The sequence below is a fragment of the Barbus barbus genome (genome assembly GCF_936440315.1).
Source record: "Barbus barbus genome assembly, chromosome: 40".
Lineage (NCBI taxonomy): Eukaryota > Metazoa > Chordata > Actinopteri > Cypriniformes > Cyprinidae > Barbus > Barbus barbus.
The window spans coordinates 20,668,051-20,693,166 of record NC_136718.1 but is presented as its reverse complement, the minus strand read 5'-3'; the positions used below and the strand labels follow the sequence as shown (position 1 = coordinate 20,693,166).

General features: G+C 36.1%; 2 protein-coding genes across 5 annotated transcripts in view; both read left to right on the top strand.

Moving 5' to 3' along the window:
- Positions 1-264: 264 nt before the first annotated feature.
- On the top strand, positions 265-16,892 carry LOC306859743 (cap-specific mRNA (nucleoside-2'-O-)-methyltransferase 1). 3 transcript variants are annotated; one of them, XM_079400972.1, is made up of 25 exons: positions 265-287; positions 404-490; positions 1,880-2,012; positions 2,118-2,269; positions 2,368-2,526; positions 2,614-2,706; positions 3,823-3,894; positions 4,006-4,100; positions 4,178-4,250; positions 4,324-4,522; positions 5,725-5,843; positions 5,932-6,028; positions 6,935-7,067; positions 9,215-9,394; positions 9,509-9,565; positions 9,689-9,746; positions 9,918-9,986; positions 10,820-10,951; positions 11,076-11,201; positions 11,282-11,373; positions 13,204-13,272; positions 13,499-13,546; positions 13,629-13,741; positions 13,832-13,940; positions 15,172-16,892. In XM_079400972.1, the coding sequence occupies exons 3-25, from the start codon at positions 1,904-1,906 to the stop codon at positions 15,305-15,307; spliced, it is 2,490 nt and encodes an 829-aa protein (XP_079257098.1). In that variant the 5' UTR covers positions 265-287; positions 404-490; positions 1,880-1,903; the 3' UTR covers positions 15,308-16,892. The 3 variants fall into 3 exon arrangements, with proteins under 3 accessions (XP_079257098.1, XP_079257097.1, XP_079257096.1); XM_079400971.1 differs by lacking the exon at positions 404-490 and having other exon boundaries at positions 271-287; XM_079400970.1 differs by lacking the exon at positions 404-490 and having other exon boundaries at positions 279-403.
- A 2,787-nt stretch (positions 16,893-19,679) lies between these two features.
- Positions 19,680-25,116, top strand: part of LOC306859741 (copine-9-like) — a gene marked incomplete at its 5' end in the record, with an annotated part of 47,186 nt that continues 41,749 nt past the window's right edge. For both annotated transcript variants that reach the window (XM_079400968.1, XM_079400967.1), the window contains 2 exons: positions 19,680-19,756; positions 24,838-24,878. In XM_079400968.1, coding sequence (XP_079257094.1) covers positions 19,680-19,756; positions 24,838-24,878 — 118 coding nt within the window. The remainder of the gene's footprint in view (positions 19,757-24,837; positions 24,879-25,116) is intronic.

Sequence of the window (25,116 nt, the reverse complement as noted above, 5' to 3'; positions counted from 1 at the left end):
AATTTTGTTGGTCAATCTATATATATATATATATATATATATATGCTAATTTAGATAAAATACACATATTCTGAAATATATAAAAATAACATAAAGAAAATAGATCTTTCGCGGTAATAACCCAAGCCTTTACTACGTTATTAGAAGTTTACCAAGCGACGATTGAACTAAACTTTCGCCATAAGGACGTTTTTGTTGGCACGAACTAATTAATATTGATCATTTAGCTCTCAGGCATTTGTGGTCCAACCCCATTGGTGACGTAATTATCATGCGCCAGAAATACGGTAAGACCCACTGAAAGTGGAACGCGGGCCAGATTTGACATTTGAAGTAGAACCTAAAGCAGAATTTGTTTAGAAATTGTACAGATTGGATACAAATATGAGTTTACATTTTGCAGGTGACTCAGGATTGTAGCTGTGTTTTTCCTTTTGGGCATGTTTACGAGTGTCGCAGCATCATTTCTTGTGAAATCGAAACCTAAAAAGCTGAGTGTTTTTTTCGATGTGTGTTTATGTGTCCATTAACTTTGTTAAATCCCCAGTAAATTTGAACATTTATAGAAATTCGATAGCAAGAACGATAAACTTATTCATTTTCATTATGGCACATTTGGAACCGAAATGGTCAGTGTAGTTCAGGGCTGTCCAAACTCGGTCCTGGAGGGCCGGTGTCCTGCAGAGTTTAGCTCCAACCCCAATTAAACACACCTGAAGCAGCTAATCAAGCTCTCACTAGACACACTAGAAGCTTCCGTGCAGGTGTGTTGAGGCAAGATGGAGCTAAACTCTGCAGGACACCGGCCCTCCAGGACCGAGTTTGGACAGCCCTGGTGTAGTCATATTGCCAGAGCAGCTGAATAAAGCTAAATAATTAATTTTAGCTGAATTTTTATACAATGGAATAAATAAAGAATACATGTCCTGCTTGGCGGCTGTTCGGTGTTTCATTACTATTAATTCTACTTATAGTTTTGTCCTGAATATTAAAATCGAAATGTGAATCTTGGGAATTAAATGTATACATTATAATAAAGATTGCAACAGTATTATTTTATTAACATCACATTTAGCAGTTTTTAAATCTGTTTTTATACTGTTTTGAAAGTTTTAAAAGTAAAGAATAAATTGATGAAAATAATAAAAATTTAATATTTAATTTTGTTTTCATATGTTTTCTTCCAGACTAGTGGATCGAAAATATGCCACATTTGTTTTATTAGAGTTTATCTGGTACTGCTAATTATAATACATTTTTAGTTATAAATAAATAGTTTTATTCTGATGCACGATGTCTGAAATCTCTACTTCAGTTGCACTTACACCATACTTTCTATTTTATCTCTATTCTAAAGGTTTGTTCATTGAACATTTCTGCCTGATGGAGTGACGTATAGAGATATCCAAAACCCTCTCTGTTAAAACCTTTTATATGTAATATGTCAACAAAATGAAACAAGAATATTGAACATGGCTTTTATCCAATGTTTAGGTTTCAGTTCTGGAAATACATAATTTAATCTGATAATGTCTCTTTTTCATATTTGGATAAAACATTTCAGAAACAAGTAATACTTAATGATCTGTAATTAATCAACTGAGAAAGTATGATGATATATATATATATATATATATATATATATTAAATTTTTACTGTACCCAATTCACCTCTGCTGTCTTGTTTTAAAAAAACAAAACGACTAGAAAATGGAAATTTTGAAATAAATATAAAAGACTTTTAGCACCCAAAATATACACTCTTTTATATGTTAATAGAAATGACAATCTTGATGATTGTTGAATTTAAGAAAAGTTCATGATATGCATCTTTGTTTTGGGTTTTAATCCAGTGATTTCGTGTTTTTGAATGAATGCAGGCTCTTGGACCTTTTGAATTTAAGATGAAGAGAGGGGCACCAGCATCGGACGAGCCTCTGAAGAAGAGGAAGGTTCTCCGTGAGGACTCCTCTGATGAAGATGAGGAGTCTTCTCAAAGAACCACCAGTCAGGGTTAGAGAAGAGTTTCCTTATGATACTTTACACTGTTCACATGGCCTTATTCTTTTGGTGGTATAAGTTTTTGTAAGCGTGTTTATTTATTTTTTTGTCCTCCAGACTCAAGTCAGAGCGAGTCTCTCAGCGATGTTGAGGATCATAAACCCAGTTTCTCCAGACCTTCTAATTCCCAGAATGCAGAGGGCAATGATGCCTCTAATGAGGCCACTGAAAAATTTTCAATATATAACACAGTCTCTCAGAAACTCATGGTAAAATAAACACCTCCTGTCATTCTTTTACTGTCTTGTCAGCCTGTTAATCATGAGTTAACGCGTATTAAAATGGTCTCCTCCTCTGTTTCCTTCAGGCCAAAATGGGTTTCAGAGAAGGCGAAGGTTTGGGAAAGTACGGTCAAGGACGGAAAGAGATCGTAGAAGCGTCCACCCAACGTGGGAGGCGAGGTTTGGGTCTGACCCTGAAGGGCTTCCAGGGTGACCTGAACATAGACTGGCAAGATGAGCCGGAGGTACGGCAACATTTCCAGAATGTTTCTTTTATATTAAAACCAAAACAGTAGTAGTCCAGGAACTTTATTTCTCATTTTTACTCTCAGCCAAGTGCTATGGAATCAGTGATGTGGTTTCCAGAAAGTTCTCCAGAGATCCCAGATGCAGATGAACTGAGGGATTGGATGACTGTGGGCCAGGTATTGCAGCACATATTACCTGATGAACTGAAATGATTAGTTTAAGATCAAAAGCTCATTCTTTTACTTACTATGGTAAAAGTTATTTTGCTCAGCAATGCGTTTTCTCGTTCACATGGGTCTGCTGTGCAAACAGTGTATTATAATTATTAGCTTTACTAATAAACCTCTGTATCTCTTAATTGGCTAATATAATAATCTCACCAACTGTAAATGTTTCACCAATTTCAAATATTGTATCATTCTTGTACAGTTATTATATGCTGGGTTTCCTTCCAAATGCTTCCAATTTTTGAAGCACATTTCCATCTTGTTTATGTGCATTTTGACTCCAGAAAATTCACCTTAGCCTAATGCATAAACACTGATTTTATGTGCGATCAAATGCATATCAAGTGCTGCCATTCATGTTTTCTCAAGTGAAAATTCTAAATTTGCATAAAAATATTTGGATTGAAACCCACTTCTTCTTGCCGCGTTAATGACCTTCCACGAATTAAGAGATTAAATGATATATTTGTACTTTTTAAAATTCACATCTCATATTGTAGTACTTTTTTACCTTTTGCAAAGTTAAAATGGCAAAAAAAGAGAGAAATGTGACAAGTTATAGGCCTAGTATGTAACACGTATACTTTCCCTTAACACACTAATATAAATTCTCTTCTACTCTGTTCAAAATTTTGGGTTTAGTACGTTTTTTAAAAATGTTTTTAAAAGTAGTCTCACCAAGGCTGCATTTAAAAATAATATTGTGAATTTATTTTTAAATGTAATTTGTTCCTGTGATGACAAAGCTAAAGACTCTAGTTTTCAATGATCCTTCGGAAATCATTTTAATATGCTGATTTGTTGCTGAAGACACATTTTTTATTATTGTTGATGCGGAAATCAATTTGTGTTGCTTATAGACGGATACATTTATCATTCCTTGATGAATAAAAAGAACAGATCTCTTTACAGTCACTTTTGATCACTTAAATGTGTCTTTGCTAAATAAAAGTATTCATTTCTTTCAGATAAAAGTATTAATTTCTTAAAAATTTAAAATATAAAAATTATTTATCAGCTTCCAATATTTATATGTATGACTGTACCTTTGCGTTATATTTTTAGAAAAAATTAAAAATTGAAGATGAAACTGAATTTTGCTCAGAGGATCTACTGCATCTCCTTCTTCGCTGCAAAGTGAGTGTTAAAACACCTCTTATGTTTCTCCTGTCTTGCATAAGACCAAACATATGGTGCTCTGTGTCTTGTCATAATGTAACATGTCTTTTTATTTGTATTTCTTTTCAGAGTGTGTTTGATGACTTGGAGGGGGAGGAGATGAGACGAGCTCGTACTCGATCAAACCCTTATGAAACAATCCGAGGGGCTTTCTTTCTCAACAGGTGGGTGGCGTCTCCACATGCATGTAATAACAGAAGCATATCTTTTCTAAATTTCTTGCTCTCTGTTTTCTCCTCAGAGCTGCTATGAAAATGGCGAACATGGATCATGTTTTTGATTATATGTTCACTAACCCAAAGGATTCTCAAGGGGTGAGACCACAGTTACACAAGCTAGAAATATGTGCTGTGATTACATTTTTGAATTGGATGTCTGTGTGTGCAGAAGCCCCAGACACGTGATAAGGATGGTGAGTTGCTGTATTTTGGAGACGTGTGCGCAGGCCCGGGAGGATTCTCAGAGTATGTGTTGTGGCGGCGGCGCTGGCATGCCAAAGGTTTTGGCATGACACTCAAAGGATCCAACGATTTCAAACTGGAAGATTTCTATGCTGCTCCCAGCGAGCTCTTTGAGGCCTACTATGGTATGAGTTTCAAGCATTTAAACATGAAAAAAACAACAATCTAACATTTACTGTATTGATTCATATTGAAATATTAACATAATACCTACACTACTGTTCAGAAGTTTGGAATAATTAAGAAAGAAGTCTCTTATGCGTAACAATGCTGCAGTTATTTAATCAAAAATACAATAAAAACTAAATGACTATTTAAGATAAGTGTTTTCTTTTTAATCTATTTTAAAATGAAATTTATTACTGTGATGTAAAACTGAACTTTCAGCATCATTACTCCAGTCTTCAGTGTCACATGATCCTTCAAATCCTTCATGATCATTCTGATATGCTGATTTATTGGTGCTTAATTATTATTGTTACTTATTGGTTATTATTAATAATAATTTTGAAAACAGTTTTTTCTGCCTGATATTTAATATCAAATTTGGAAATCATGATAGAATAGAAAAAGTCCAGCATTTATTTGAAATAAAAAAAATATCTTTTGTTGCGTAATTAATGTCATATTTTAACATTTTCAGTATTTAATACAGTATTTGCACATACTTGACCTGTACATACATAGTCGCCTATATTATATATTATATATTGTGTATTTTTTTTTTGCTGCTTTGTACATTGGTTATTGGCTATTTCCTGTTATTTTGTTTCATTATCTGTGTCCTGTCCTGTTACTGTCCTTCTGTTGCACCGTGGAGCTTCTGTCACTATAACAAATTCCTTGTATGTGTAAACATACTTGGCCAATAAAGCTCATTCTGATTCTGATTCTGATTCTAATAAAAGTAACTTTAATGGTAGGGCATCGCCGTTTAAACAACAATATTAGGCAGCACAACTGTTTTCAACATTGATAATAATAGGAAATGTTTCTTGATCATCAAATCAGCATATTAGAATGATTTCTGATGGATCATGTGAAGAACTGAAGACTGGAGTAATGATGCTGAAAATTACCAGCTTTACCATCATAGGAATAAAAATATTCAAATAGAAAGCAGTTATATTATATAGTAATAATATTTTACAGTATTTACTGTATTTTTAATCATGTAAATGCAGTCTTGGTGACTCTTTAAACAACTTTAAAATTAGTTATTATTCCAATTGCAGTTACACCGGTAGTGTAAATATTTAATCTAGTAATAGAAAAATTAATCAAATGTTCTGAATTTCTTTCGAATGTCTCATTACCGGTGTTTCAGGCGAGGGTGGGATTGATGGCGATGGTGACATCACGCGGCCAGAAAACATCACTGCGTTTCGTAACTTTGTCCTAGACAGCACTGAAGGGCGGGGCCTGCATTTCTTAATGGCAGACGGGGTAAGACATGCTCTTCTGTGATTGGTTAAAAGTGAATATTGCTGTTGTGTGATTTGTTGATGTATTCTGATGGTCTGTTGCTCGTCAGGGTTTTTCTGTGGAGGGCCAAGAGAACATTCAGGAGATCCTGAGTAAACAGCTCCTTCTATGTCAGTTCCTCACTGCTATGTCTGCCGTCAGACCAGGTATTCTGTGTGATTTTGTTTGTATGCATATAAATAAAGTGGCAATGAAGAATATACACTTTCTTAGACTTTTTTGCAGATTTGTATTGAGGTACATTTTGCAATAATTGGTACAAAGAAAATCTCAACATGTCTGGTTTTCATGGGCCTCCATTTTTTGTGTATGATTTGGCCATTTTCTTATTGAAAGATGAGTTGCCTTTCTGGTTAAATCACTCAAAATCCTTATTTTCCTCAAGGATGTTTTTCGTTTTTTTTCTTCCTCTTCGTGAGTTTTCGTTTCCTTGATGTTGAAGAAGTGTCATTAAAGCTTGATCATCCTCCGCTCTAGGGACGATCAACTTCAATAGCGTGTCTTCTATCTGTGTCATGACACACTGTATCCTCTTTTGGGTTACCATAGGTCTCATGGCTTTTCTCAGTCCCAGACATTCAGCTTTGGAGGACAGCCAGTTCTTTAACAGCGGTTCCAAATGATTTCATCTCGTTAATGATGTCTCTCTCTAGGCTTTGAAGATTATTTAATGTTTTTTCTTGCCTTGGTATCATTGTGCAGCCTTGTCTCAGATCTGTTTGTATTTTATCTCGGGATGCGCCCAGACACGAGTCTATTCATTCTGAAATCCTGTAATTAGGAAGGTAATTATGTGACTGAGAGAAGACTTGGTTACTTGAGACTGAGAGCTAATTTTAGGTGTATCAAATAAATGCTAATACTTTTTACGGTTCTAGCATTGAAGAGCCATATTTTAAAACTTCTCTAGAGGACAGTTTAATAGGCTTTTTTTTGTTACTGTGCCTTTAAGATTATGTAAATGACTTATGTTGTGATTGGTTTATTTCATTATATGATCCATTAAAATTAATTTTTGCTTCCATTTCTCAACACAAAATCTTGTTTTACAGGTGGTCATTTTGTGTGTAAGACGTTTGACCTGTTCACACCGTTCAGCGTGGGCTTGATTTATTTGCTGTACCTCTGCTTTGAGAGGGTCTCGCTCTTCAAACCCATCACCAGCCGGCCTGCCAATTCAGAGAGGTGTGTGTTCACTGTCCATGACTTACTTTGAAAGAGTGAGAGACCTTTGGGGATGTGAGAGAGCTGCTGGCAGTGGACACTGAAACTTATATAACTTTAAAACGGGTTTCACGGGATGAATTTTAAGTGTTTAGGTATTCAAATTATATACCTATATAGTAATACCTATATACTTTATATAATTTTAATTTGTATACCTTATACCAGTATATGTTTTTTCCCCCTGAATGAATATGCAGAAATTGGCCTTAACTTCAATGCTACATTATATTTATGTTTGATTTACACTGCCAGTCATAAGTTTGGAATAATTTAGATTTTGCTCTCATGCTTTATATATTAATATAGTTTAAAATGTAATTTATTCTTGTGATGTGAAGGTAGAAATCTCTGAATTAATTCCATTAATTAATCCCCCCCAAACTTTTGAATTGTACCCCCGGTTTCACAGACAAGGCTTAAGCTAGTCCCAGACTAAAATGCATGTTGGAGCTGTCTCAACTGAAAATATCTTGCTCTGACATACACTATATTGCCAAAAGTATTGGGTCACCCCCTTCTAATGAACATGTTTGACTACTTTATTAATTTCTATGAATACAAATCTTAATGTTTAAGCAAATAATGATATTCTAGGGAATTGTGTGCATCTAATTTTATAGCAGCAGTTTGGACAGGACCCTTTTCTATTCTAACATGACAGTGCCTCTGTGTATAAGGCACGGTTCAAAAAGACATGATTGATTCAGTCAGTGTGGAAGAACTTGACTGGTCTACAGAAAGCCAAGTCCTGATCCCAGCTGAACACCTCTGGTGTGACTTTAAATGCAGACCTTGAGCCAAAAACTTGTCACCAAACACCAATGACTTGTATAGACACTATAAGGACAAAAGTGTTGGGACACCCCCTTCTTTAGAGCAGAAAAAGACACCAACAAAACTGTGGCAACAAGGATGGACACTTAATTCATGTATTTCAGAATTGTATTTCCATCTCTGTTGCAACAGTTTTGGAAGAGTCTAAAATGACAGTACCCATATGTACAAGTCATTGGTGTTTGGTGATGAGTTTTTGGCTCAAGGTCTGCATTTAAAGTCACACCAGAGGTGTTCAGCTGGGATTAGGACTTGGCTTTCTGCAGACCAGTCAAGTTCTTCCACACTGACTCAATCAATCATGTCTTTTTGAACCGTGCCTTATACACAGAGGCACTGTCAGGTTAGAATAGAAAAGGGTCCTGTCCAAACTGTTGATATAAAATTAGAAGCACACAATTCCCTAGAATATTATTGTATGCTTAAACATTAAGATTTTTGTAAATTACTAAAGTAGTCAAACCTGTTCATTAGAAGGGGGTGTCCCAATAGTTTTGGCAATATAGTGTATCTTAAAATATGTCAGTGTCATTGTTCTGTGTCAAGATGCACACCTTGATGTTTTCTTCTAAGGCATTTTTGTAAAAGTTGCTTAAATATCTTAATTTAACTTAGGCCTAGTCCTGGTTTAAGATAAGCCCCGTTTGTGAAACCGGGCCTTAGTGTATCACTGTTTTCAAAAAAATATTAACTGTTTTTAACATTGGTAATAAATCAAATGTTTCTTGAGCATCAAATCAGCATATTAGAATGATTTCTGAAGGAACATGTGACACTGAAGACAGGAGCAATGATGCTGAAAATTCAGCTTTACAAGACAGGAATAAATTACATTGTAAAATATATTAGAATATATATATATATATATATATATATACATATACATATAATCAGTTATTTTAAATTGTAATATTTCACAGTGTTACTGGTTTACACTATTACTATATTTTTAATTAAATAAATGCAGCCTTAGTGAACTCTTTTTAGTGAAGTCTTTTTCCACATAAAACCCCTAATTATTAAAATAATTTGTCTAGTTGTGTATGATTATTAGTATTTTTTTTTTTATGATCAATTCTGATATTTTTTACTGGGTATTTTTGTTTGAAATAAAACGGTAAATAATAAAAAAATACCCTATTTATTAATGCACATCGCTGATTTTACTATGCATGCTTTTATTATTAATATTAGAAACCAAAAATGTCCATTAATGTCACTATTGGTTAATGAGCACGTGGTACTTATTTTTAATGTCTGTCTGCATGCAGATATGTGGTGTGCAAGAGTTTAAAGCCAGGCACTGATGCTGTCAGAGAATATATGTTCACCATCAACCTTAAACTGAATCAGTTCCGACACTCAGACAGAGACGTTACCGAAGTCGTCCCTCTGGACATCATTAAAGGAGACACTGACTTCTTCCAGTTCATGATCAACTCCAATGAAAGGTATCGTCATCGCTTTCTGACTCTCTTTTGTCTGTCTCTCTCTGGCTCTCTCGATGCATTCATTCATGCTAAGGTTTGACTTTGTTTATTGAACTCTGATCCCTTGTCTTGCAGCCATTGTGCAGTACAGATCAAGGCGCTGGGTAAGATCCACGCGTACGTCAGAGATACGTGAGTCACACATTCTTCCTCTGGTGTGTTTCAGGGCATTCATTTCAAACTCTCTTTTATTTGTTTGTGCTCACGCGTCTGAGTCTGTATGAGCTTCACTGACAAGGCTATGTGTCTTTCTAGGACACTGTTTGAGGCCAGGCAAGCAGACATCCGCAAAGAATGTCTCAAACTGTGGGGGGTGAGTCCAAAAACTATAGCCACGAGCTTCATAGTGGACTGAGGTTTAGTTTAGTGCTTTGTGGCGCTGTCTGAAAGATTTCAAAGAACATCGTTTTGCGTAGGTATCTGTAAGGACAGACTGATGCTCATTTGAATGAATGAGACCTTCAACGTCTTTATCTTTGTGCAGATTCCTGATAAAGCCAGAGTCACTCCTTCATCATCAGATCCGAAAACAAAGTTCTATGAGCTTATGAAGGTAAGAGTGTGTGTGGGCTTTGAGAAGTTAGCTGGGAATGTGGGAATGCTCCTGTGGCCGTGATGTTCTACAATAGAAGAGCCAAGTGGTGTGAATCACATGAAGCCTATAACATCAGGGTCATAATTCACCTTAAAAAAAAAAAAAAGAAATGATATTTTTGGTTGAGAGGAATTAACAAAAACATTTTCCGATGAGATTATTGATACAATATTTAAATTTTAAAGTTTAAGTTTACTCAAAAGAAAATGTACTGTACTACATTTAATTTAAATTATTTATTTTTTAACATTTTATAATTTTATTTCAAATAAATGTTTGACAAAAAATGTTGGAATCTAAAATTGCTGTAAAATCAAAATGTCTAAGTGAGTTAAGTTCCAAATTTGAAGTTGATATCACAAAAGTGAAGATTCCTGAGAGTTTTTTTGCATTTTCCTGTCACAAATTTATACTGTCACAATATTACTTCTATCACAAAATAGTCACTAAATATGGAACCTTGTTCTGTAAAGATTAGAAAAAGTTTTGGTTATAAAATAATGTAGTAAATTTTGTAATATGACACGTGACATAGCCCACTAAGGGGAGGAGCCTGGTAAATTGATTTAAGTGCCATTTCTATGGTAAAATAATGTCCAACTTTAAAATGGGTTTCACAGGATGAATTTTGAGTGTTTAGGGTTTCAAATGATATATAATTTAGGATTATTACATAAATATGTGTTAAGAAAAAAGGTTATAAAAAAGAGTGCTAAGCTGACAATTAACAATTTAAAATAGTTTATATTACATATAACTTAATTTCTCTGCTTACTGTCTTTTTATCTTAGTGCTCAGATATGGACAGTTTTAATTCCAGACCAACTGCACTAAACTCAGGAAATCTGGATAAACTACAGCACGTACTGGACTACAGGTGCATTGTGGGAGGAGGAGAACAGGTCTTTCTCCTGGGACTTGGGGTAAGGAATAAGTTCATGAATGTGATATTTATATCATTTAGCCTATATTTATGTTGTGTTGTGTTCATGTATATCCTAATATACTGCTTAAAGAGTGAAAAACCTAAACTGTGGGTGTATGCAGAGATCTCAGATCTACACGTGGGACGGCAAAGCCCCGTTACGCTGGAAGAAGCTGGAGAACTTCAAGCTGGAGCTGCCCAGAGAGACACTACTGAGCGTAGAGATCGTCCAGGAGCTGAAGGGAGAGGTGAACAGAGAGAATTAGTGTTGAGAGAGAATTGAGACTAGTGAGAACTGTGTTTTGAGTCTTTTTATCTGTGCTTGTAGGGAAAAGCCCAGAGAAGAATCAACGGTGTGCACGTTCTCGATGCTCTTGTTCTCAACGGCACTGACGTCAGAGATCAGCATTTCAACCAGAGGTCTTTTGCAAAGCCTATTCCCAAATTAAATCATTTTTATGTATATATACACTGCCCTTCAAAAGTTTGGAAACGCCCTAGAAAAGTGGGGTTTTGGACAATATTGGCATGAATCCTTTTTAATTTGTGATCATTTTGCGCTGATAAGGGACAACACAAACTACGAAAACATATTTTATTACATAAACAGTTTATACATAGAATTTATTCATTTATACATTTTCAATTCCTCAAAATAGCCACCATTAGCAGCTATTACAGCTCTGCATAATCTGGGCATCCGAGCTGTCAGTTTATTCAAACATTGACTTCATACTGTATATTACTCCAAGCCTCCTGAAGGATTGCCCAAAGATGATTCCCACTGGTTGGACACTTCTTACAGACATCACGGTCCAGTTCCTCCCATAGTAGCTCAATTGGGTTGAGGTCGGGTGATTGGGGAGGCCATTCCATCACAGACATGATGCCAGCTGACTGTTTCCTCTCCAAAAAGGATATATATATCCTCTCCAAAAAGGATATATATATCCTTATTGGAGAGGAAACAGTCAGCTGGCAAGTTTAATTCTTTAAAAACATTGCTATAATTCATTATTATTTAAAAGACTTCAAAAAGTCTTAAATTGGAGTTGAAAGTCCTAAATTCAAATTTGTTTTGTTTTCCAACACAAATATCTGAACATCTTTAAATCAACATTTACTTCAGATGCAAAGCGATAAGATATGATGCCGTGTTTTCTGAGAAAATTGAGCTTAAAACAAGAACAAATATCTGTCAATGGGGAATAGGGCTGTGCATTTAATCAAAATAGCTCCAACGATTATGAAAATACAATAATCGAGATAAACATGATTATTGCGCCCCATTCCGCCCCCTTTCTAGTGGTGTGCTTTCGCACCTCCATAAAAGCCCAATTATGTGTGCAAATCAGTAAAATCGTGTAACGTGACTTTTGCAAGATGGAACGTGCTTGATTTAAGTTGATTAGATGTTTTCATGTATTTAAAAGCACGAAAAAGAACTTGCGCTGGTCCTCGGGAGGGGGCTCCTGCTGCCGACTGTGTGCTTAATATTAATAACACAACAAAAAATCACTCACTGCTGGACTTTTTGTAGCTTTAAGAAGTAACAAATGAAGTTTAATTCTTACAGTGAAGACTATGGGGTTTATTGGAAATTATATTATTCATATACAGTGGGTACGGAAAGTATTCAGACCCCCTTAAATTTTTCACTCTTTGTTATATTGCAGCCATTTGATAAAATCATTTAAGTTCTTAGAGCTGCAAAAATGTCAACAATTCTGTGTTTCTCTGTCAATATGGGGTGCTGTGTGTACATTAATGAGGAAAAAAAAAAAGAACTTAAATGATTTTAGCAAATGGCTGCAATATAACAAAAAGTGAAAAATTGAAGGGGGTCTGAATACTTTCCGTACCCACTGTATATCAATCACTATCTTTAAATCATTAATTTAAAGTTTTGGTCATATGGCCCACTCATAATTGTGTTAAATATTCGTGATTACAATATTGACCAAAATAAACGTGATTACATTTGTCATAACATTTGTCATAATCAAGCAGCCCTAATGGGGAGTGAAAACTTGTTTTCCCTTTAAATCTATTTTTAAGTTGTCGATTGACAGATATTGTTTTTGTTTTATTCATAAACTCGCTTCATCTTGATCAGTTTTTGTTTTTTAATAGGTATGATTGATATTTTGACCTCACAAATCACCTTTAGTTGCTGTTGATTAGGGTTTATTATCATCTACATGCAAACCTGAAATGTAAAAAAAAAAAAAAATCTTGTTCTTGGTGCAGAATCCAGATGGCCGAGAAGTTTGTGAAAGCTGTGTCCAAACCCAGCAGGCCAGACATGAACCCCATCCGGTAATGTTCCTTTCTCTTTGCGGTTGTGCTAATTGCCATGTCAGTGACAGCCCTGGGGGCCAGGAAGTCCTATGAACACCGGAGGGTGCAGTATGTAAAATTAATGAAGATAATGTGTTTTACTAGAGCCTAGACAGGATCTTTCATGTTTATGATGATACTGCAAATCAGTATGCTTGCTGTTTCAGCCACATTCATTCATTCATTCATTCTCTCTGTTTATTAGAGTGAAGGAAGTCTATAGGTTAGAGGAGATGGATAAGATCTTTGTGAGGTGCGTTTAACCACAGCAGTCACATACTTGTAGATTATTTACTTTTTTTAATTAGATATTTTAATGAACTTTTTTCCCTCAGGTTGGAAATGAAGGTAACTAAGAGCTCGGGTGGGATGCCAAGACTTTCGTACACAGGCAGAGATGACCGTCACTTCCTTCCTAGCGGCCTTTATATCATCAAAACTGTCAATGGTGAGAGAGAAGGACGAAGTAACAGGATTAATGTAGTGAAGTGGCTTGTTAAAGATGAATTTGTCATTATTTTTTTTCTCTTTTTGATAGACCCATGGACCATGGCGTTCAGCAAAAGTTCTAAAAGAAAGTTTTTCTACAATAAGCAGACCAAAGAATCAACTTATGCATTGCCGCCTGGTTCCGTGGCACCTTTCCAGTAAGTATTAAAGTGCCAATATGAAGTAATCCTGCATGACTGGCACTACACTGGCAACCGGTTTTGGATTGACGTCCTGAGCAGGAAAATTGCGTTATATAGCTAGAATTTTCAAGAAGATTTTGCACAAATATTTCTTGCCTTTATGTAGCACCTGACCTTTAAAGAAACAAATTTCTCTCTCTAAACCCCCAGCATCCTTTTTAATGTCTTTCATATTGCATTTTTTCTGTGAAAGTGGCATGCTGTGGCATGCTTTCGATTACAATGGAAAATAATTTTGACACTTCCTGTTTATAGTAATGCATTATAGAGCAAGGCATTCCAAAGCATAAATACTTTTTTAAAAACATTTAAAATAATTATTCTACACAAAAATGTATTTGTGAGTTTTAAATTCATTTGCGTTGTCCTTTTAAGCAGTGGGAATTCTGGTTATGTGTAATTAATATAATAATATTTGTCGTCATATTTATCAGAGGTTGTTGAGTTAACTGATTTACATGGACATGACAGACGGTTTGAAATTGAATATAACTTATAACTAGTCCGGTTACTTAAACTTAAACATGAGACTAGTTTGATAAAAATATGTATATACATTTTTTTATCATACTACAATGCCTTTCCTCATAGGTTTCTATTGCATTTATGTGCACACAATTTTTTCTTGTCAAGACTTTTGGTATTAATCTACAGACACCACAGATGCAGTCAGGAGAGCTTAACATTCATTATTAAAATTTAAACAAGTAATGTTTAATTGAATATATACACACTATTATTCAATAATTTGAGACTGGTTAAAATTGTAATGTTTTTGAAATAGGTCTCTTAAGTCTATTATGCATTTCTTTGGTCAAAATACAGTAAAATCAGTAATATTGTGAAATATATGTTGTCATATTATAAAATGTAATTTATTCCTGTAATATCATTTTTAAGTCTTCATTGTCACATGATTCTTCAGAAACCATTCTAATCTGATTTGGCGCTCAATAAATATTTCTTATTATTAATGCTGAAAATATTTGATATGTTGTTAACCGTTAATAACATTTCATATTTTTATGTAAAACATGATTCTTTAATTAATAATGAGTTCAAAAGTATCAATTTTTACTGACCCTAAACTTGTGTGTAATGTAATGCATTCTCATTCGTAAATCACCTGTATGCTTTCTTATTTCCTAACTTTTTTTTATTGTTTCTCTGTTCTTCTTTTTCTCAGTGCATGTCATAAAGACAGGCTGTTTTGGGCTTGGGAAGAGGGTGTCCGAGTTCACGACTCCCAGACGCGGGTCAACCCTGACAAACTGTCTAAAGACGACGTGCTTTCCTTCATCCATCAGCACTGTCAACAATAAAAACACATGTACACATCACAATCATGCTGCACTATAGAACATAGCATAGACTGTACGTTCTCCTCACCACCAGGGGGCACTGTAGCTTTCACCAGAGTCTGATGAGAAACATTCAAACTCGGTTTCTTCACACTTCAAGGCTCTCTCCAAAATAGCCCCTGTGAGTTATAGGACAGGGCGTCTTGGTGCTCGGTGGTGGAGTGCGTGTGTCCATTATCTTCAGAGGAGAAAGAAACTTAGATGACATTGCTTTTCCCTTGTTTTCTCCTGCACTTCAAAACCTGCTTCCTCACATGTATTATTCCTCCACTAATCGATCAGATGTATAGCTGCAGATTCTGTTCATCAGTGCAAACCATTAGATAACCATGTAAAACAGAATGACAGTGTGCATGTGTTGCCTTGTTTTACTCATTTAGTTTTTCCAGTGTTTAAAAACATTAGATCGGGTATGACTTGCCATTTCTGGTTGTTTTGGAAAAAGGATTTCAATTTTAAACCTGTTCGTGATGTTGATTATATTAAACCACTGAGGAAGTTTATTCCTTGAGTAATTGTGGTCTTCTTCATTATTCGTCTCTATTGGGTTTAAAGTCACAATGAAATGGAAGCAGCGACAGATGTAATGACTTACTGAAAAAGAAAAAAATGAAGGGCGGTGGGACTAGGTTCTATTCAACGGTTGTTGATTGGATTTTGAGATGTGGGTGTGACATTCAAAAGCTTTTTGTTTTTTTCAACAAAAGCTGGAAGACCAAGAAGAGCATAACCCTTGATTTTATTCTCCACTGTAGGAAAAGAAAACTGACTGAAGATTTGGAGCTGGGACCTCTGCTGATAAGACACTCCATTTGTTTCTGCTTGCATTGAGAATCCACACAATCTGGATGAACAGACTGTCTGAATGAAGTGTTTGAACAATGAAAGCTTACAATTGCCAGAGGAGAACCAGATTTTGACTAGAAGTCATTTTTTTTGTAAGCACTCTTCATGTTACACATCATTTCAAATCAGCTGTTAAAGGAATAGTTCACCCAAAAATGAGAATATGGTGAAATTTAGCATTACATCACCAATTTTGCTCAGCAATGGATCGTCTGCAGTGAATGGGTGCCGTCAGAATGAGAGTCCAAACAGCTGATAAACACGTCACAATAATTAACAAGTAATCCACACAACTACAGTCCATCAATTAATGTATTGTAAAGCAAAAAACTGTGTGTTTGTAAGAAATACAGATGTGAAAAAAATCTCATTTGAATCAGGAGAGAAATATGCACAGATCAAATAGTTTACAAGCAAAAACCGTTCAAAATAAAATAAATTTCTCCAAATCTGTTCAGATGAAGAAACATCATCTACATCTTGGATGGCCTGAGGGTGAGTAAATTCTTAACACGTTTCCATTTTTGGGTGAACTGTTCCATAAATGTTTATATTATCGTAAAATTTTCATGCTTTATAGTTGCATATTTACGTTTTGTGACAAGACATGCAGTCATACATTTGAGATTTGCTATATAGTATATGTCACTTTGCGTGAGTGTCTATGTATGCGTCTCAAATTGAACGTATTTATATATCCAACTTCATATATCTGTGCAATGATTTAGTTACATTTTGTGCTTTTGCAAAAGTCATCTCAGGAATGGTGTGGCTGCATGTTTGCTAAGGTGTTCTAATGGATTTTAATGCATTGCTTTATGGTGTTTGGGTGGTTGCTTGCAGATATTCTGGTCCCTAGATGTCCCTTCTTTAATAATAAGTCCATGGGATTTTTCCGCCTGTTTTATCGGCCACCGGTCTGATTGTTTTTTTTCATGTCAAACTTTAATACTTTAAGCTTAGGAATTTCTTCACATCTGAACCCCAGGTTTTATGATTCAGGATAGCGATGCCACCTTCGCAGGAGGAGGGAAAGATGGAGCATCCTTATGGCAGGTCCAATTTATTTTGTCATGTCTGATATTCAGTACGCTTTTATATCTGTATTTTGCTTCTCTAGAACAACAATACATGAACTGTCACCATGACTGACACATCACTAATGAGCATATTGTGTATCTTGCTGTGTATTTTAATTTCTTCTCCGAAGCTGTAGGTTTCTGGCATCTCAAGGACAGCGGGACACAGGCGGTCTTTTGTGTGCAGGTGTAATGAGAGTCTCCCATACCCTGTTTCCCTATCCATCTCTTGCTTTGAGTTTGTGACTGGAAAGCTAAGCAGAGATTCACCTCAAAGGACAATTAAATTTCCCTTTAGATGGCTTCCGTTAGAGATGTTCATCTCAGGCGAGGGCTCGCTTGCTCGCTGGCTGGGTAATCAAACGAGAACGTATACAAACTCTGTCCCCCCTCTCCCCTTCTCCATTCACACACTCTCTCTTTCTTTTCTGGCCAAGGGGTTCAATGTTCCATCTCCCGAAAGCAATTGAGCAGCGCCGCAGCAATACTGCCCATCACTAGCTGGTAAGGAAAGCATCCAGAAGATATAACAGTATTCTATCTTCTTGCTGGGCACCAGAGTTTTATTAAAATTAAGGTTAAAAGTCTGGTCATTTCGAAGATGGCTGGAAACTCAAATTAAATTGACCAAAGGGGATTCAATTACAAAAAAAGGACAAAAAAATACCATGGCACTTCTAAGTTTTTTATTCGAAAGTGGCACTATGGTAATATAAGGAAAGGGAAAGGATGTGACGTGTGGTCAGGTATGGTAACCCATACTCGGAATTTGTGCTCTGCATTTATCCCATCCAAGTGTACACACAGCAGTAAGTGGTGAACAAACAAACACACACCCCGAGCAGGTGTGCTGCAGAGCCCGTGGAGCTGTTGGGGGTTCGGGGCCGTTCTCAAGGGTCTCACCTCAGTTGGGTGGAGAGAGTGCTGGACATTCATCCTTTGGGTTCTCTATCCATTAGGCCACAACTGGATATACAATATATAATTTAATATACAATATATAGATATATTTAGAGATGTTATATAATATTACCATAGAAGTTGTGACATGGTATCATAGTAATGAAATGTTTTTATGTTTTATTTTTTTGTTTATTTATTTTAATAATAATGCATAGTTCACAGTTGGTTATTTGTAACTTTACCAATTTTTTGGGTAACCTAAGTGCATTTAGACATTTGAATCAAACATTTTGAAAGTTCAAATGTCTGGTAAATTTCACTTTACAAAAAGCACTGTATCATGCTATGGTAATGATAATATTTGGTAATATGATTGATGTATAATAAATTAAGCATCTAAGATTAGACTGTATTTTTGAGCAACTTAAGCACACATTCAATCATATGATGTCCAAAATTGCTAGGCAGATCACTAGAGGTAGTTTCTGATTTATTGTCAAAACAATAAATTTATTAGAATTAAAAAATGGCCATTGCATACATGCATAAAATGGTGCTTTTAGTGAATGATTACCAATTTAGTGTAGGCTGTGGTACTTAAAATATTTATATTCCCTTTTTTACATCAGCATTTTTTTTTAGTTCAGACGTTTAAACCGAACATTTGATGGCCAAAAATGTGCTATTTATGTTGGCAACTCACTACATTTTGACAACAAAACATTCTGACATATCACCAGAACAATAGCTAATGTATTATAGAATAGTGCTTTTTTAGTGAATGATTCGTGTAAAATGACTTTAAAGAACATTTGGTGCTTTTTTTGTTAATTACACAGCATTTATGAACATCATAGATGCGCTTAGATGCTTAAATCGAACATTTGATGGCCAAAAATGCAGTTTATGCAGACAGCTCACTAGATTTTGTGAGACAGCCATAGTGCTTTCCGATTTATCAGCAGATTCAGAACTCGTGTATTGATATGTGGTACTGAGGAGTAGGCTACTTGAGTATTTTTGCTATTTATATTGCGCAACATCGAGGTTTACCACAGCTCAGGCGGATTTTAAAAGCCGTGGGCGTTTGGAAAACTGCATATTTGAAAATCGTTTCCCCACATCAATAGATTAAACGTCCCCAAAGGTTTCAGATCCATATCTGACACCACATCTCATAAATACTGGATGGCTTCTGTAATATTAAAAATTGATGTTTTCAATTTAAGTTTTCAAAGCGGAGTCGGAGTGTCCTCGCTGAGGGAGGGCGAGAGGAGGTCCAGGCAGACTCCTACCTGCTGCCGATCAAACGCGCGCTCTCTCCTCAGGTGCGCGAGGGGGTCAGACTCAGAAGGACCGGTGATGTTCGCTCTGCACAAACTGTAAGGAAAGCCACATTTCTGCGCCGGTTTGCTGGGTTATATTACACGTGTGACGCCTGAGACGAGTGAGACCCAGATTTTGGAGTCATTTGAAGACTTATCTCAAACTCCCGAGGAGCTGCAATGGCATCGATCGGGGAGTTTGATCCCTTAAACACCAGCGTACCTGCTACCAAAATAGAGATCACCGTCTCGTGCAGGTAAGAGCGAATATCGCTTATTATAATACTGCTGATGTTCATAATTCGGTACGTCTTAAAAGCGGTGTCATTTCTCTCTTGGCTTTCGCTGTGTATGTTTTTTGTTCGTTGGAAAAATATTAGTAACTATTAAAATGCATTTATTTAGAAGATGCCATTAAACCAAACGTATTAAAAAATATATACAAAGCATCGACTGAGGAGTTCAGTAAAAAAATAAAATAAATAAAAACTATTGAGTTCAGTAGACTATGCATTTGCGAGACACGTATCACTCTTGCTTGAGGGGATTTTGAGTTTCGTATAAATACCATGGTACATGAATATGGTAATCTTTCAGCACCACGGTAGGCTATATATAGTGCAGCAACTACCATACCTTTACAAAACAGTACTGTGGCAGTACTATGATACAGTCAGTGATGGTAATACCATGGTACATGTCAAAAAACGTGTCAGTACTTCTTGCTGCTTTTACATAACCAATAAAATGGACATGCCTAATATTCAGAATAGTGATTAGTCTTTTTTTCTATTTTCCAGGTCATTTACTTTGGCATTAGGTCAATCTTGAATTTGTTGTTATATATATTGACAGCATTACTGTACCATGGCATTACCACATTCTTTTTTGTAAGGGCTTTAGGTGAATCTGTTTGTCTGAGTTGTCTGTTTGCATTCATGACTTGCAGATTGTGTCTCAAAATCTAACGAGTTCCCTACGTAGACCGCGTTTTTGGGCATTGTAGGTGCGTTCGACCCCTTTCTTGGTCATACATGATTTGTGGAGTTAGATATCATAATTATGTTGATCTTTGATACTTATTTTATTTTTGTTGTCTATTTGTGCTTAACTTTCATGTTGAAAATAGCTCGTAATTGTCTTCTGCTGCACCCTGAGTCTTTGCTGCCTGAAGAAATGATTGTTTAGCTGCGTGTTTTGAGTATTTTGCATATTATGATTAGTTGCTTTTCATAAAATGTAAATTAAACAAACGCTTATATAATCCAAATCACAGTTTAATCTGTGTTTATAAAGGGTGACCTTTTTTAATGCCTGGCTGACCTCTTCCCTTGCTGTGTCCCTCTGGACAGTTCTCTCCTTGTTGGACAGACACCACTGGCAACAAACAACAGCACAGACTCTTTCCTGAATAATGAATGTGTTGACTGCTGATGCTGTCTGTGTGTTTGCGTAAAGCCTTCACTTCAGACACTGCTTGCCCGGATATCCAAGGGAGGTCTCTTTATACATGAGACACATCTGCGGCCGCCAGGCTCTGCCCGCTGAGCCTTCTGCAATAATTTGGCTGAGGTGGAAGATGGGGGCAAGAAAATAGAGCAAGTGGTACCTCATGGTACATATTTCATAGTAGCCTGCTGGGATATGAATGCAACAGATCAGGATTTATGAAAAATGAAATACAGCAACGAAATACGCTCCGCTTCTAGATGCCCAATGGGTTTCTGCTTCACTTTGAGGCGGTGTCTGGTGGCATGACATCTCAGTGGTAAAAGAAAGTGTAGCAGGACAGGGTACAAATGGTTGAGTTTGTGGACTTAATACACTACATGGCTGAAAGTATATGGACATCCTGTTCAAATTCTACTGAAGGGAATTATTATATATCACTTGCTCACCAATGGATCCTCTGCAGTAAATGGGTGCCGTTAGAATGCTGTCCAAACACCTGATAAAAACATCACAATAATCTACAAGTAATCCAACTCCAGTCCACCAATTAATGTCTTGTGAAGCAAATAAGCATTTTTTTTATTATTTTTTTAATATAAGAAACAAATTCAACAAGATGTTTTTAACTTCAAACTTGCTTCTGGTTAAACCCATCTGAATTAGAAGACAAATATGCACTGTTGACAAGCAAAAAGAGTCCAAAACAGTTCTAAACAAGTATGTTGGTGGATTTTAATGTGAGAGGATAGCAGCAGACTTTTTCACTGGAGAAAGCGTTAATATGGATTATGGACTGCAGGAAAAAAGAAAGCCATACAGGTTTGTAATTAAATGAGGGTGAGTAACTGATGACAAAATTTTCATTTTTGGGTGAATTAATTAATTTTACAACCAAGGTTAAAAACTTGACTGCCTACATTTTTGTAGAACAACAAAAATGTACCTATTTGTAATTCACTGATAGTAGCAGTAAAACACAAACAACTTTTATTTCTTGTCACACTAATTATGATTATGGGGCAGATTATCAATCAATAAAGACTTACTTTTACATGTTCTCTTACTATGTTGTTATCTATGTTATGGTGCTTGATTTGTAAACTAATACATTTTGATGTATGCATCAAATAACCATCTCTTCTGATGTAGTAAACGTGCTGGGTAGGTCACCCGGTACAGCATTGCACTTGCAATGTGGAGCGTCCCATGAAACATAGGTCACAATAAAAGAGCTCAAAGACTTTTAGAATCAAGCTAAAATGTCATGGTTGTGTTTTTACATTACACTTGCTTTTGTTATCGTTAGATTTAGTGTTGGTGGTTCATTATTTTCAAAAGCAATTAACCTTTTAACCTGGACATTTCTGAACTGCTGAAATACGTACAACAACCAATGTAATAAAATATTCCTAGATTCTTGTTTATCTATCTCGGATAAAACCATTCAGTAAGTGGTGCCACTCACGGCACATTTCACTTTTGAAATGTGCAAATAGCAGTGTAATTTAATTTTGCTAAAATGTTGCCACAAGCATGTTGTTCCAATAAGCCTGGGTTCTCTAGTGACATTCTAGAGAATTCTATGCTTCTAACTTTGTTGCAACAGTTTGTTGCCCACCAAGGTCCTCAATAGTGTAGCCTACTCATACAACCTTGGAGAGAGGCAGCCCACTCATTAAAATAATGTCCCAGACCCTGTGAATTTTAGCGTCAGCTCTTTATACTTGGTGTCCACATACTTTTGGCCATTTTAATCAGTATTTTGCATGCTATCTGTGCTTTTCTCTAGGAATTAGCGATGAAAGCAACCAGCAATTACAGTTTTGATGGCTTTGAGTAGTCACCCATATTCAAAACTCCACAGAAAACTTTAATCTATTATGAAGTTGCATACAAGCATTCAAAACTGATACCGCTTTGCAAGGCAACAAGTTAGTGAAAGAGTGTCTTTCTGTCACTGCTTTATGTCGGCAAATTGTGGAAGCTGTTCACAGGGGAAGCCAATTCATCAAGGTTGTTTGTCACTGTCAACACAGATTGCAGCAGATGCCGTTGTGCCACTCGATAAGGGAGAGTCTGGAGGGAAACCAGAACGAGAGAAATGTGTTGAAGACTCTCAGACCCGGAGATCTTAAAGGATCTGTTGCGTTTGTCAGGGAAAGCTTGTAAATTCCTATCTTCCCAATCATATTTGCGAGAAGCAAAGGAAAACATTTTCTCTGTATATTTTTTTTGAACGTATGACTGAAGCCTGGCAGCATCTGAAAGGAATATGCTGTACTGTACTGTCAGTCTGTTTTCCTTTGAGTGAAGATTTCATGGTGTCTTGTTTAAAACGAAGACGGATATGTAGGTCTACTGGGCTGTTTTTGAGTGCGTCAAAGTTTGAATTATATATCAACTGATCTTCATAACCTGATTTGGAGGTTGCTAGGCGATTTGATTACATCCAGTAATAAAATTAAAATGTTTGACTAACGTGATGAATATGCCCAACCATAACGGAGGTGAATGCATAAGTGGGAAGTTTGTGGTTTGTTATTCCGGTGATCAAGGTCATCACCTACAACCCAACGACCGAAGCCTCACGGTATGTCAAGGGATCTCCCTCAGTAAGGTGCACGTGAAAGCGCTCCCTGTTGAGATGCCAGAGCTTCAGGACCCGTTTATTCAGGTTTAAAACGTCACAGCTGGCGTCACACCAGATGTCAGGCAATACCTCCTGTTGCTCAGAGCCGCATCCTGCAGACTAGAGATGGAATCGATTCTCTGCTCAGTCGGATGGATTAATGTGCTCTCTGCTGTACTTCCCTAGCCTTTCTTCTATTCCTCTATCTATTTATTCCACAAACACAATTCTCCTGTGAGAGAATATCTATGGGTTCCTGTTACTGGCCATCCATCATGTCCATTTTAACGCAGTCTGGTCTTTAAATTTAAATGCACCGTCAGAGACCAATAACAGACTGACGGATGGAAACTCAAAAGTTAAATAGATGTTGTTGCCGTTGGAGCAGTTATGAAACATTACTTTTGATCAACAGTCTTTGTTAAAATATATTTCTTTTGACAGAGTTGAGGTCAATTTGAAATGCTGTTCACAAGCCATTTCACTTCTGGAGCGTGATGCATTTTGAATTGAAACAAGATATGGAATGAGAAAAATGTGGGATGAGACTTGATTTTATCAAGTGGGAATTGATAGGATTGTGTAAATTGGCTGTTATGTGCCAGAATGTAGTCGAGTGATTGAAAAGGAAGAATTTATCTGCATTTTGCAAAGGAAAGCAATTTTGAAGAACTCCAAAATCATTACATTTTGATAAAAGATTATAAAGATTATAATTTTTCATGTCTAATGAATCATGCATAAGAGGACCAGGATTAAAAAGTAAATAGGGTAAGCCATATGCTGACAAAACATCCCAGTAAAGTTCATTATATATGCTGATCATTATTTAAAACAAATGTATTTTTAATTTCTCATAAATTATTTTCATTCTTACTTATTATCAAAGGAAACTACTGCTTTTAAGTCAGTATACCACTAAATTTTTCACTAAAAGAACACAAGACAACTGTATTATTAATACGAATGAAAACGTAAATGAGGTCAGTTTTGATTTCATGTGTGCTTGTAATGTTCATGACCTTCATTATTGATGTTTGGCAGGAGAAAACTCAAGCCTGCTCTGACCTGAGCATCAGTGAGTCTCTTTGTTCACACAGGACAAACATAGAAGCTGCTTTTGTTTCTGTGTAACCATCTGTTCTAAGCACAATAAAACAATCTCCTCTTGCTAGGTTTTGTTGGTTTATTATTGCCAGCAGTTATTTTGTTCTGTCTGCATTGTGCTTGAGCATCTCTGTGTTTCTGTTTCTCCAGGAATTTGCTGGATGTTGATACATTTTCAAGGTCAGCGCCAGGTAAGTCCTGGTCTTAGTGATTGCTCCTTGATGTGAGGCTTGACACAAGTAGTCTGTGGATATGTTTGAATAATACATTATCATAATACTCGTACTGTTTATGCATTAGATATGCACAGTATGCATATTTTCTGTATTATGCATGGAATGCCTGGAATAACCTATTATTTTTGCCAAAACATTGATATATACAACAAAGGTGCTGTGTACTGTATCCCACAATGCAATATGCTCAACA